This window comes from Cajanus cajan, chromosome 11 (assembly GCF_000230855.2).
Source record: "Cajanus cajan strain Asha chromosome 11, NIPB_CcT2T_4, whole genome shotgun sequence".
Taxonomy (NCBI): domain Eukaryota; kingdom Viridiplantae; phylum Streptophyta; class Magnoliopsida; order Fabales; family Fabaceae; genus Cajanus; species Cajanus cajan.
The window spans coordinates 36,763,931-36,778,481 of NC_138527.1; the positions used below are offsets into that span (position 1 = coordinate 36,763,931).

At 27.3% G+C, this 14,551-nt stretch overlaps 2 protein-coding genes across 2 annotated transcripts; both read left to right on the forward strand.

The window, feature by feature from the left end:
- The first annotated feature begins 3,769 nt into the window (after positions 1-3,769).
- On the forward strand, positions 3,770-4,555 carry LOC109800679 (methionine-S-oxide reductase). Its single transcript, XM_020361503.3, has one exon. It carries the CDS (start codon positions 3,957-3,959, stop codon positions 4,332-4,334), a length of 378 nt encoding a protein of 125 aa, XP_020217092.1. The 5' UTR covers positions 3,770-3,956; the 3' UTR covers positions 4,335-4,555.
- A 3,201-nt stretch (positions 4,556-7,756) lies between these two features.
- LOC109800895 (Big1) lies at positions 7,757-9,559 on the forward strand. The gene is made up of 3 exons (XM_020361813.3): positions 7,757-8,305; positions 8,488-8,639; positions 9,247-9,559. Exons 1-3 carry the CDS (start codon positions 8,108-8,110, stop codon positions 9,389-9,391), a joined length of 495 nt encoding a protein of 164 aa, XP_020217402.1. The 5' UTR covers positions 7,757-8,107; the 3' UTR covers positions 9,392-9,559.
- The last annotated feature ends 4,992 nt before the right edge of the window (positions 9,560-14,551 follow it).

Consider the following 14,551-nt stretch of genomic DNA (forward strand, 5'->3'; position numbering starts at 1 on the left):
GGTTAATGGGAACCCTAATAGGTTTAAAATCATAAAGATGGTCATGGTCCCCAATATGCCAAATCAGAAACACACGTCTCTCTGTCTCTCTATCAGAAGAGTAACATCAAGTCCCATCAATGAATCCATTGATTTGGCTGAGGAAGATCATTACACCAAAAGACTATTCCGCTGCAACCTTTTGATCAACGTCAATAGATACAGGTACGTGTTATTATCATTAACTCTGTAATCTGAGACAACGGTTCTTAATATTGATAAATGGAAAATTTCTATTTGGCTTAAGAAATTTATCTCAACATCTATTACTTTATTCATACTAATATTTTAACTTATGTGTTTTATTGATTAAATTTTTATTATATATAACTATATTTTATAATTATTTTTTTATAAATAAGTATTTTATTGAATAATAAATTATATTTAAAATTTATATAAATATTTTTTTTAACTGATATTATATTTTATATTTTAGGTAAATAATTTATATTTTGATAAAAAAAAATTTAATTATTAATAATTTATTTTGAAAATTTATTGCTTAAATAATTATGATAAATAAAAAATTTGAGTTAGAAGAAGTAAGAAAACATCGAAAAAAACTCCCGTTGAAGGGTAATTCTTAACAAGTATAAGTGTTCTTACGTAAGATAGTTACGCCAACTTGAATGATTTGAGTTTCATTATTATTTACTTTATCATTATATATATTTTCACTCCTAAATTTTTTGATAATTTTGTTTTTAGTTTTTGACTTTATTTGATTTTAGTCCATGATTTTTTTCCCATAAGTAAAAAATTTGTCGTTAGATGTTAAATTATTAGTGAAGAGAAAATTTTAATGATTAAAAATGAAAATTGACAAAAAATTATAACTAAAATTTTAGGGACAACAAAAATAAATAACTATTTACTTTAATTTTATAAATACTATGTAATGAATAATATCAAAGTATCTAATTTTATATTCGTTTTTTTTTTTGTCAAAAATAAATATTTAAAGTATGTTAACAAATTATAACTAAGGATTATCTTAAAATATATCATTAATGTAATTGGCTATCATATTCCAAAAAAAAACAAGTGAGTTGTTTAGCATATATTAGTAGAATTTGTTACCATACACACTTATTTTTTTAGTTTAAATACATCAATGGTCTAACATATTTTAACTAAAAAAACAAGTCAAAAATGTTACCAAACATTTAGGGGTGTATTGGATTAGGATTTTAAATGACTTTTTTAGTTAAAAAAATCTTGCAAATTTTAAAAGACTTTGCAGAATTTTCATGACTTTTAACACTTTGTAGGATTCTGCATGACTTTAAATTAGGATTTTAATGAATTTTACGGAACTTTGTAAATTTTATAGAATTTTCGTGAATTTTTTACATATGATAAGATTTCAAAAAAAAATTCATACGTTCAAATTTTAAAAAAGTCAAAAATAAAAATAATAAAAAAATAATTATTTCTAGATAAATAATAATAATAATTATCCATAATATCATATTCTCTTAAATAGCATTCGCCCATGTATTCATAGTTATACTAGTCCTCCAAGCATTAGCGTCTTCTCGCTCTTGCTCGTGAGTTTGAATAATAAGCTCAAAAATATGACATTCATTAACTAGTAATGTTGAAGATGAAGGATCAAATACCTTGGTCATTATAAAAAACATGTAAAAATAAAAATATAGAAACATAAGATAAATTTTTTATATAAAAAAATCAATATATTCGATATTGAGAAATATTTAGGTATATAAATTTTTTTATATAAACGAAAGTATTTAGATACAGAAAAAATATTTATATATATGTATATATATATATATATTAGTATTTTAGTTATATATTATATGATATTTTTTTAACAACATTTGTAAATGTAAATTATTATAACAAATATTTTAACAATATTTCCTTTTTTTTTAAATAAGTTAATAGAGACATAAATCCTAAACCCTAAAAAATTAAATGCTGCAATGCCTTATGTTAATTTCTTTTCTTTAAAGTATAAAAAAAATCCTAATTTCACAATATAAAAATTTTAAAAATTCGTAGTAAAAATAAAATAAAATATTTGTTGAGTTATAAAAGGAAGAGGGATAAGAGTAACAAACTCAAGGGATGGAAAGAGATCGCAGTTTTTATGTTGAGAGGATTTTTCCCCAACTAAGATCTATTTTCATCTCATTCTACTCATAGAAACCCTAACTCAAATTCATCTTATATATATATATATATTGTAGAGATCATAATATCAATTTAATATTTCACCTTTTCCTTTTCTTGACGTGTGTTATAAAAAAAAATTATCACTTAGAAAGTTGAAATTTCAAACGTTTTTTTGTGTTATATGAATATAATAAAATAGAGCAAGTCAATTAAAGAGAACAAAGAGAAAAATAGAGCAAGTCAATGACCTTGTCATTTACATATCGGAGTTTCACAAAATAAAGGAATGGAATGGGAACAATACTACAATATTATATATGAACAATGAACAGTAGTGCAGTATTATTAGTAAAACTCAATTTTTGACCTAAACCTAAAACTAAACAAAAATCTAACATATGCAACATCAAACAATAGTTATACACATTACAACTAACACATGCATGCACTTAGAATCAACAAGCAACCACAAATCATTCAAGACCGTCACATTCTTCCTATGAACCCCAAACCCCAACCTTCACATAATCTTCTTTAATTGGGTTAACTCAACTATAGCATCACAAAATCCAAACAATATTTAGGACTAAAATTAACCAAAATGCAACATAAAAGCCACAAATCCATCTTCCCTTACCTCGAAAATCTCTATGTCAAGGAAAGGAAAAGGAAAAAAGAAAAAAAAACAACTCCAAGCGGATGAACAAGCTTAATTTAAAGTTTTTGCTAACCTTAATCAACAAACAACACTTTACTTATAATTAAGAAAGCAAAAGTGGAAGATTTATAGTTAAAGGAAACTCACAAACCAAAATCCTTATCTTTAAAACTTTATCTCTCTAGAATTTTGAGAACTTGAGTTTATGAGATTCTATTTTGAATAAAAATCTTATATATTTTTCTTCTCAAGGTCAAACTAACTCGAGTTTATGAGATTCTATTTTGAATAAAAATCTTATATATTTTTTTTCTCAGGGTCAAACTAGTATGTTGTAAAGAGAAATCCCTCTAATTACTACAACTCTTAAAAAATTCTCAACTTCTAAAGTTTTTCAACACTGATGAGCAGTTCAACACTACACTCGACATATGATTAAAACAATTATTAGTCTTTAATATTTATAGTGATACACTATTAATAATGATAGTTCTCAAATTTTTAAATATAAATATTCTCACATGAGTTTTTTTTTTCTTCACAATTTATCACATATAAGTAAATATCCTCGCTCGAGTTGTCATGCATGTTTTCCTTCCAACATTCCACTATTAGGATTTGAAATTTTGACATTTTAATTAAGAAACACAAATTGTTATCACTTGTAACAATCAATATTAGTATTATATATATATTATATAAAGGGAATACTACTTTTTGGTGTATACTTTTTCAAAGATAATGATATCTTTATGTTGTATTTTATTTTATTTTTCTACTAATTTATATTTTAAGGATAAAATAGAAGAAAAAAATATAAAAAATTATCATTTTATTTTTTTTAGAAATACTAATTTATTTACTTTTTCGGGAAGCAGAGATTATTGATAATAATAACTGAGGATTTACATGTCAATTAAATAATCTTATTCTTCCGGAAGCAAAGAGCCAAAGACGTGGCAACGATGGACGACCTTTCAGCGAAACGAGCGCCCTCAGACTACGGCAGCACAGAACAATCGAGAAGAAGCAGTCCCCACGACGACGCGTTTTGGACTTTGGACAAATCTCTTACAAAAGCAGCGACAGAGAAATCTCGCTGTTGACAGCAACGATGGCCTCCGCGTACAGTTGCAGGGAATGCGGTTCCAACCTGAATCTGAACTCCGGCTACGCCTACCCTCCGGACTTCTACTTCGAAGCCGGCAACAAGGGCTCCGTCTCGTTCTCGGCGGTGGACGCCACCAGGTTCACCTTCGAGAAGGAGGACAAGATCCGCCCCTTCTTCGAAACCCTCAATTACTGGGGGATTCAGCGCAAGAGGACCAAAATCAAGTGCTCCGCCTGTGCACGTCTCCTCGGCTACGTCTACGATGACGGTCCACCGCTCACCGATAGTCCCGGTCAGTTTCACATGGGACCCAGCCAGGTCATCCCCAGAGCTCCCAGATACAGGTTTAAGACCAAAGCCCTCACAATCACTTCCGCTTAGCATACCACACACCATGTAATGTAACATTTCATACTTTTTTCTTTCCAATAAAATGCTGCCTATTGCGTTAATTAAACTACGACTTATTATAGTTCACAACTGAATTGAACCAAACTTCTCTACTTGCATAACTTACCAAATCCAAAGCTGCTTCGTGGATGAATGAATATGGTATCATTGATATCTTTTTGAGTTTTTTCCTATTGGACGTTATTCTCATCTTTGCTTGTGTTTGGTTTTTGTCTTTATTTTCCGTTTTCTCCATGGATTGATTATGTTTTTCGTTTTATGCTTTCTGGTGTTCCAAGTTGTAGTGTATCATAATGACTGTTTCTCTGACAAATGGATAACTGAGTTGCAAAATTACCTAGAAACTTGGTGCTCACAATAAGCAAAGTAAAACTTGCTCTCTGTCTCGGCAAGAAAGCTCTGATGTTGTTTTGAACATTCTTCAATAGCAATTTAGCAACCAACATTTACTTGTTTTACCTAAAAAGAGATTCCAATTGTAATGCATTCTCAGGGATATATAATATATGTCGGGGGTGGATGCAAAGTTCCACAAGTTTCACATCATTGGACCATCAAGAGAAATAAAAGTTTATAAAACACACGTAATTTTTATTGATATGAAATCTTTTGATAAACGATAAAAAATAAAATTATAAAAATTTAGGTCTAAAGTGAACAATATAATACTGATGTAAAGATATTTGTGTGTGAATCCCAAGTGCCTAATAGTGATATCATCACTAACAAGTGTAGTTGAAGCTCTAAGAAGTAAGGGCTACCATTTAATACTCGTAAATGAAAAATAGTTTTCCACTTAAGGGAAGATTAAATCATAGTCTTTTGTTTGAAGGGAGGTTTGCTGAAGATACAAACAAAGTTTTAAATCATTGAGTCATGAAGATAAATAAATGTTTATAAAGTAAACATAATCTCTATTAATATGAGATCTTTTGGAAGATAACTAAAAATAAACCATGAAGGTTTAGACCTAAAATGAATAATATCATAAACATATGGATGATTTTCGAGTGTCCAACAATATAATAATTAAGAAGTATGGATTATTTTTCCCTTTCCAAATATAAGGTGGTAAAGCTGTAGATCCCGCCCAAGTTTAATATGTGAACAACCCAAATTCTTATGCAAGTGATTTATGAAGGCTTGACCACTCTTTTGGAAGTTGGAAGTTTGAGGTTCAACATAGGACCTTATATATGATTTTCTTCGCTATAGGAAGGTCCCTATGCTAGGAAATCTCCCAGGGTGGAGGTCTGTTACCGCAACAAAAGAAAATTATAATAAAAAACTATGTAAACTTAATTTGCCCAATGTCATAATTAAGACAAATATAAGACCTGAAAATTTGCAGAGATTTTGGTCTGGCAGGTTGAAATGGACCTCCATCCATGTTGTTTCTTTGTTTTAGATTTTGAGATACTACAAGAATTGGATTGGTGTTCCCCCGGTCTAGAAGGGTCAGATCTAGAGTCCTTCAACATCAGTTGCACATGGCAGGGGTGGCTGCACAAAACATGCTTAACTTAGTACTTAAACCAAGTAAGACAGCATTAAGTATTTAGCTTAGCCTGGTGATTACGGAATAGCTAAATAAGTCTTTCTTTTTTTATATATGTAAATTAAGTTCTTTATATTAATAAGTTGTTTCATTGGTATAGTGCGATTAGATTCAATAATCCTTCGTAATGCGATGTATTTACATGTACTCATCTACTTCTACCTAACCTTCTTAAATTAATCATAGTTAACACTAGTTGTTTTTGTTTAAAATATTTAGCCATACTTGTTTTCAGCTTTTTGATTTGGAGAATGGCCGCGAGCGAGGAAGTGGCTAATGGTATTGGTTGGTATATATTAATTACTTAATTAACGTTTCATTATCACTGACTAAAAGAATTAGAAGTACGGCCAACGAGGACGAATAAAATTACATATATTATACCTCACTACACCGTTAAACACGGACGTTTAGTGTTAGACAGTTTATTTAGAGTATATTAAAATGAGACAGGCAAAATTTGCACGTCAAGTGAAATTTAAAGCGTAAAGAGACGTTTAGTGTTAGACACAGTTTATTTTGAGGGGCGTCCTGCCCGGCCACGTTCACGTATTGAAGATTCTAGATAGAGATAAGAAACTTCAGTCATATTGGAAGGAAGGAAAATTATTATTATTATTATTATTATTATTATTATTATTATTACAAACATGATTCTTTATAGAGAAAACTGTGCAAAATACAAATATGTTATTTTGGCCAAAGATAAATTTTTGATTGCTTAGCGAGTGAAACTGAGTTTAAAGTTTAATTCCCGATTTTCAATGGTATAATTCCTTATGTATGCTTAGTGAGTGAAAATGAGTTTTATTGAAAGGAAAACAAATATTTATAATAAAAAAAACTTAGATATAATTCTTTATATATAATTAGTATCATTATCCAAATAAAATTAAAATTTTATCCCAATAATATGTAATTACATTTAATATATATTTCATTAGTATATATTTATATATATTATATCAAGATAAAATTCAAAGTTGGATAACAACACTAATTATGCATAAAAATTATTGTACTTAAATTTTCTTCTTACCCTAATTTAGGATTTCAATTTAAAAACAAATAGACTTAGATTTTTGTCCTTTAATAAACCGTGTATTAGCTGGGATTCAGTTTTTTTTTTTTTTTTTTTTTTTTTTAATTCCACATGTGTTGTGTCAAGTTGAATGTTAAACAAATAGACGATACAAGATTATCGGTGTTTGTGACAATAGTTGAATCTCTCAGCAGATTACTAGTATTTCTTAGGTAGTATCTAACAAGAAGGAAAGAAATAGAGAGAATAAAAAAAATATTAGTTTAAGAGAAATATAATAAAATTGAAAAAATTATTAAAAATTAAATTTAAAATAATTTCTAATTAAATAATCAATTTTTATTTTTTCATTTGATATAAATTAGACTAATTTCGTTTGCCTTGATACACTTAAAATAATTAGTAAGATATTATTTAAGTACTATCACTAATTAAATGATTTATTTTGTTTTATTTTAAAGTAAAAGAAATACATTTTATCAATTTGAAGCGGTGAAATATACAATATTGTAATTAAAAGAATTAAAGTGGAGCGAAATTGAACCTAATAGAATAATGGACAAGTAAAATATTCCTTTCGATCCTTTATACCATGTTTAAATATGCTTTTAATTCATGTAAAATGGGTGAGTTAACTTTAAAAAAAAAATCAAAATAAGAATATGTACATTTTGCATGACTAAAAACATATTTAAATTAAAATTATTTGATGTATTAATAATCATAAATATATCTACTTGCAAGTATAAAAAAAATTAATAATTAATGCATCTTAATATATTTAATAAGATTGGAGGAAGAGGAAGTATTATTATATATTCTTAGGAGTTAAGACTGAAGACGGGTAAGTGAGTGGATTGAGAAATAAGATAAGATACAACCACCATTCCAATTTGTTTTTATTGTTTTCCACCATCCACACGCAACTACCATACGAGGTAAAATACCAATATCCTGGCTGACTCAGAAACTCCACATGCAACAAAGTCCTATATCTATCGGTGTAGCTAGCTAGAGAAGTTGGATAGTGAGTTAGATCGCAGAATTAATTGCCACAATTATTTCATGTCACGACCCTTTTAATTTGACATAACATAGCTTTGGAGGCAAGTGACAGGTGAATAGAGTCAGAGATCAGTGACAATGAAGCAAAGAAAAGAAGAAAGTGTTGGTCATGAATCAAAGGCAGAGGTGCTTCCAAAGTTATCACCTCCAAAAGCAGAAGAGAGTGTCACAAACAGAGAAATTGCCAAGTTTTGGAGGCAGAAAAGGATCGAGGAGGAGGACCACCTCCTTGCTGCTATTAAAGCTGCAGCTAGACTCCGTGCACGCACCCTCACGGTATGCTTCATGTTCATGTGTCAAATTAATAACATAATATATATATGATCATCGACATACGAGAAATTAATGTTTTGTTTTTGATCTGTACGAGGTAGACATATATGAATTCTGTAACAGTGATATTAGTGTGATTCTTCATCCCCATGTTGTAATTTTGTTCCATGATTGATGTTTTACAGGAACAAGAGTATCAGAGATTCGAGTTCTCGCTGATGATCGATCATACCTATGACGAAACCGAGAAAGAGACGGTTAAACGGATTGTGGGGACGAATGTTTATTGCAAAACAGTTGCTATGGACAAAGAAGTGCGCGTCGGAATAAAGGACTGGTTAGTAAATTACTTTTATAGTTTTTAAAATATCTAAAAAAAAATTAATTATTTAAAGTAAAAATATATATAAAACTATAAGGACCAATTAATTTGAAGTCAATGGTTCTCGGTGTTCCTCTTAATTACTAGGACAAACTGTAGTGGGGTAAAAAGGAAGAAGAATTTGAGTCCATTTCGTTGTGCCAAAAGATTCTTTTGCCTTCTATTCTAGATAGATGCAGCAGGCAGCAAGTTGATGTTCTATTCAGTGGCTGATGTAGGACTGTGGGGTTAGGGTGACACAAGATATGAAAACAAAAGACAGTCACAATGGAGCAATTTGATTGAACTTTTGGGTATTCAAGAAATGACCAATAGGAGAATTAATAGAGAGAATAGGAAATTGAGAGTTGTACGAAACCTAACAACGTATCTAGACCAAACAGAGTGCTTCATCCCTTCCATTTCCACTGTTTTTCTAATGTTATTTTAGATAAGAGTCCTCCAAATAAAATAAGGAAAATTGTTAAGCAATCAATAATGATGTGTACATGATCACTTAAAATTATTATTATTATAATTATTTTATTGGGGAAAAGAATACGAGTTGTTGTGAGATGTGCAGGTGGACGAAAAGCAAATATGCGTATTTGAATGAACCAGCCATAGATTCGATGGATTCTGCTAAGAAACGAAGCTCAAAGTATATTCCGAATTGTCTTTCTTACAAGCCCAAGGCTTTGTATGCTTCTGCTATTGGTGTCTTTTAAGCCGCAGGGGGCATTCCTTTGTTATTTCTTTCACCATTCTCTTCTTTTTTATGCTCCAGTCTTTCATTTCCCATTCAAATCTGTATTTTGTGTTTCTTGGTGCGACTCTGTTTTCTTTCATGAGTGCTGCTGGACATTCTTAATAATATGTCGGTATTTTATGTGTCATTCGTCTGTTTCAATTTTTTTTATTCGTATTTTTTAGTTATATTTTCTCTAGAATACAGTAAAGTTTAATTAGTAAAAATCATGTTTCCTAAACATAATTAAATTAATTTTTAGCTGTCAATTCTAAATCATTAAATATATAATTATTAGGATTAGTCTAATGATTAAGTGAAAAGGGATTGAGATAATTAAAAATATAAGATCTAGATTCAATTTTCATTATAATCAACTTTGTAATATTTTCTAGTTTTACAAAAAAAAAAATCATAGACATATCATAAAAATAAATAATCATATCAAGATAATTAGATATTCAATATAAATCATCAGAAATATTTATAAAAATAGATAATCATATATTCCAGACAATTAGATATTCAATTATATAACTCTTCTTGTAAGAACTCAAACCTTAAGTTCTCACATTATAAATACTAGTAGAAAAAAGGTATTTCGTGCTTGCATTGTATTAAAAAAATGAGAAACTATTCATTAAAAAAATAATTATTAAAAAATAAATAAAAAATAAAAGAGTTTATATAAAATAAAATAAAAATAAAAATTAAATAATAAAAGTATATTAATCTAATTGGTATTATGATTAATCTATTAATTTTAAGTTCTTAAATTTGATAAAAAAATATTTTTTCTAATTTTTTTAAAATAAAAGGGTATAATGATCCAAAAATTGTGGAGACCAAGATAGTTACTAAAAAAGGCTATTCCCTTTATATATTAGTATAGGTAGTTTGCAAAAATGAGTTCGAACCGTTTTAAACCAAATCATAAAAATTGAATTGTATGTTTTGAGAAAAAATTGAATTAAATTATTAATGAAAACAATTTGATTTTTATTAAGTATATGTTTGGTTCAAATTTTTAAGTAATTTATCATGTCAAAATGGAAATTATTAAGTGTAATTTTTGTATCATAGATGTTAATTTATAATTCGATTTTTTTTTTTTTTACATGTGTCTAAATACACGTGAAATCAATTATATAAAGTGATTTTTTTTTTATGAAAAGCCAAATCATATGAATGTGAAAAGAAAAACAAAACCAAACTAAACTAATCTACCAAATCTGAATTATTTTGAGGGAAAAAAATCAATCTATTTTACATAAACAATTTAGTTCAAATTGAATTGTTTTTATAAAGTTGTTTCATTACGTTCAAATTTTTAAAAACACTCATACATATGGTCCTAATCATAGGACACTAATCCTATTCTCTATAGATATTTCTTGGTTATGCGTAGTGTTGGGAATACTTTTTCTTCTTCTTTGGTTTTAGGTTTGTGTCAGGATTAATGAACGTTAAAGCTTTGGCGTTTGGTCCATATCTATTATTAAGGTCTACTTAACAAATGTCTTACTAATGAAGTAATGAATAAAAATATATAATTAAAAATATCCAATAAATATAAACTTAAATATATTACTTGTAAATATTAATAAAAGTGATACCGTGATTTAGTCTCTATATTTGTTTAAATATTTTTTTCCTAAAATTAATTCTACAAACTACTCCAGGTTGGCCCTGGATCTAGGTTAGAGGGACGACTAGTCGGGACAAAGCAAGAAGAGACTTGAAAAAATAAGAGTATATAGTTCTATAATATATTTTTAATATTGGTTTATATTATATATTAAAATTATATTTAAAATAAATTACATTATCTTCCTTTGATAGATAAGAGTATTATATTATTTTTCATTTTTGTGTTAAAATATACAATTTAATTCATTTAACTTAAATTATACTCTCCTCTCCCGAGAAATATAAGTATTATAATATTCATTCTTTATATGTTAAAATATGAATTAAATTACATTTTAATTCCTTAGAGATACTACTATTATATTAACTTAATATTACTAAATAATAATCATTCTAAAATTTTTAAAATTACTTTTAAATTAATTATTCATAAAAAATACTTTTAATTAAAATATTTTTAGTTCATTTTCATTCAATCATTTGATTAAAAAATTTAAAATGTATCATTAAATTTAAATTAATTATTAAAATAATGAATAAAATAAATTATATATGTATATCTTTATATGCACACGTCAATGTGTATAATATAAATTGTCTTATATATATATATATATATATATATATATTAAATTTTGTAATAATTATATTTTATTTAATAGTAAATTTTTAATATAAATATATTTATTTAAAAATGTAATTAATATACATATTTTAACATTATATTAATTAAATATAATAAATATTACTTTATCATAAAACATTAATTTATTTAGACATTGTTAAAATATTATATTACTAACATCAATTAAATAATATCTTAATCTTTATATATTACCTTTAATATATATAATTAATATTATATAATGAAAATACAATTTATTTAATTATTTATAAGAATATTACGTTTACTACATCAATTTAATAATATTTTAAAACTTGTATTTGATTTTATCTTACTTATCAAAATATATTATTTTTATTTTGAAATACAACTTTAAATTTTTTTTGTAAAGATAATAACGAAAAATATATTTTTAATGTATATAATTAATTTTAGTAAAAATTATAATAATTTTCAAAATAATAATTAACTATATAAATCATGAGATAAATTGTTAAAGTGTAACATATTTAAATTTATTAAGAGAGTGATATAATGTTTACATGTTTAAGGTAATGTTAGTGTAAATGGTGTTTTGATAATAATTTTTTTTTTTTGTAATAAAAGTTAAGGAAACTTTAATGAAAAATTTTAAAAATAAGTAAAGTGACATATATTAAAATCTATTGAAGGAGAAAATTATTACTTTTTAACATAAGAGAAAACGGCAGCGAAACGTTTATATCTCTTAAAATAAAGAAGTGTAATTTACACTTATATTTATCTAAAAATCTTTTAATTCAATCTCTCCGCAGAGAAAACAAAGTAGTACATCATTAGTTAGTGACTAGCGAGGGTGTACTGATCAAAATAAAATTGAGTGTTTTATTTATAGTACTATGAGTATCTCTTAATTTATTGAGTAAAAATTAATCATACTCATAGTATTATAATTATTATTGTCTCAATAAATTTTTGTACACAATGAAAACCTAATACTGTGTTTGGATGAGAAATTTTACAAATTTAAGAAATTTAAAATTCTTGGTATTTAAATTATTTTGATTTAAATTTTTATCATTCTTAAAATATTTTGTTTAGATAAGTCAATTCAATTTTTTTAAAATTTTAAATTGTTAATTTGGATATGATAATTTGATTCTATCATGATAAAATTGATTTTAAAAATATATTTATATGTTGAGATTTTTAAATAAAATTTTATAAAAATAAATATTAACCAAATTTTAAATATTTAATAATTTTAAAAATTAATATTAGATAATATATAGTAATTTTTAAAGTATTTTTGAATATTCAATAATTAAAAATATGAAGACATAAGATAAAATATATAAGTGAAATAAGAAAAAAAAATATGAAAAATTTTAAATTCTTAGTTTTTTGGGAGAATTTGAAATTCTACTATTTCAAGAAATTTCACAAATGCTTGAATTTCAAATTCTTTGTAAATTCTCCATCCAAACAAAGTATTTTACCTTAAAGAATTTGAAATTCTTCAAATAAATGAATTACTCCATTAAAATTTTCCATCCAAACACACTCTAACACAAAATCTTCATTAATGTTGGTGTGTGTTTGCTTATGGAGTTTGTACATTCAAGTTCACTTCATTCAAAAGTACGTTGTTGTAGGTTATCAATTATTTTTTAGTTATTAGAGGTGATTTTGGTAATTAATGCATAGGTTGTTCCAAACAGGGATTGTGAGACCCCCCTTCCCTTTTTCTTTTCTTCCCCAAACTCAAGAACCCTCACTCTCAATTCTCTATTTCCTTTTGCTTGCTTTTGGTCTCAAATTCTCTGGACTCTCTGGGTGTGTAGGTGCTGATCAAGTTTAGAGGAGCTAGGTGATCCGTGTGGAATGTGACACCCTCTACCCCAACATACATATACAGTAATTAAAAAAAAATTCATCAATAAAAATTAAATTTCCAACCACGTAAGGGTAAAGAGTTCACATTCATAAACTTAATCCAAATAACATGCCAGTAAAATTACAAAGAAATAAAACTGAATTTTCCAAAATAATTTAATAAGAACATCTTAAACTAATCTTATATATGTCTCGATGTCACATGTCCTATCAGAGCAAAACCCAACATAGAAGCCTAAGTTTCATCACCAACATCCTCAGCCTCACGCTGATGATCACCTGTATAATAGTCAAAGCAAAACAATACGAGAAAAGGGAGTGAGAAACATCTCACTCTGGCTCATAGTGTAGAAATGTATGTCGAATAGCCAAACACAAACAAAACAAGTATAACATAGATAAGTTAATAATATCACACTCATCCAAGACATAAACCATCACTTTATCATATAACATTAAAAATGCATAAGTATGGACACGGACTACATATTATCATGCATGTGGCGCCAGTAAAACATCACATGGCATATTGCCGCTAGCAATACACGAAGAGTAGTTTAGGAGTACATTCCGGGTCACACCCTTTGCGCACTCTCACTGGAAGGATATACTACTAGAGTCTCGTCGGGATAGCTAAGCCGCGCAAGATACATCCCATGCACACAATGGGCGAGACTGAGACTTCCAAACCGAGCTATCCCCAAGGACTAATCCCCAAAGCTTTTACACTAGGGGGCCTTCTCTGGCGGTGTATTCCATATCGTACCCTTAAAACACTTATGCAAATGATGTATGTCAATCAAGACTCTATGCATTCTCATATCACATTATCATTTCCCATGGTCATATCACATCATCACATTTCGTCATCACATTTCATCATCATATTTCATTATCACATTTCATATCTCATGTCTCAATCACCTTTCACATTATCTCATCATATTCACAAAGCCTCCACAGGCACTTTAATTTATATCAAAACTCATT

Bases quoted from the DNA above. Each gene is read 5' to 3' on its own strand.
- LOC109800679 (XM_020361503.3), top strand. From the start codon at position 3,957: ATGGCCTCCGCGTACAGTTGCAGGGAATGCGGTTCCAACCTGAATCTG.
- LOC109800895 (XM_020361813.3), top strand. From the start codon at position 8,108: ATGAAGCAAAGAAAAGAAGAAAGTGTTGGTCATGAATCAAAGGCAGAG. The intron at 8,306-8,487 runs GTATGCTTCATG...GATGTTTTACAG, and splicing joins TCCGTGCACGCACCCTCACG to GAACAAGAGTATCAGAGATT. The intron at 8,640-9,246 runs GTTAGTAAATTA...TGAGATGTGCAG, and splicing joins CGCGTCGGAATAAAGGACTG to GTGGACGAAAAGCAAATATG.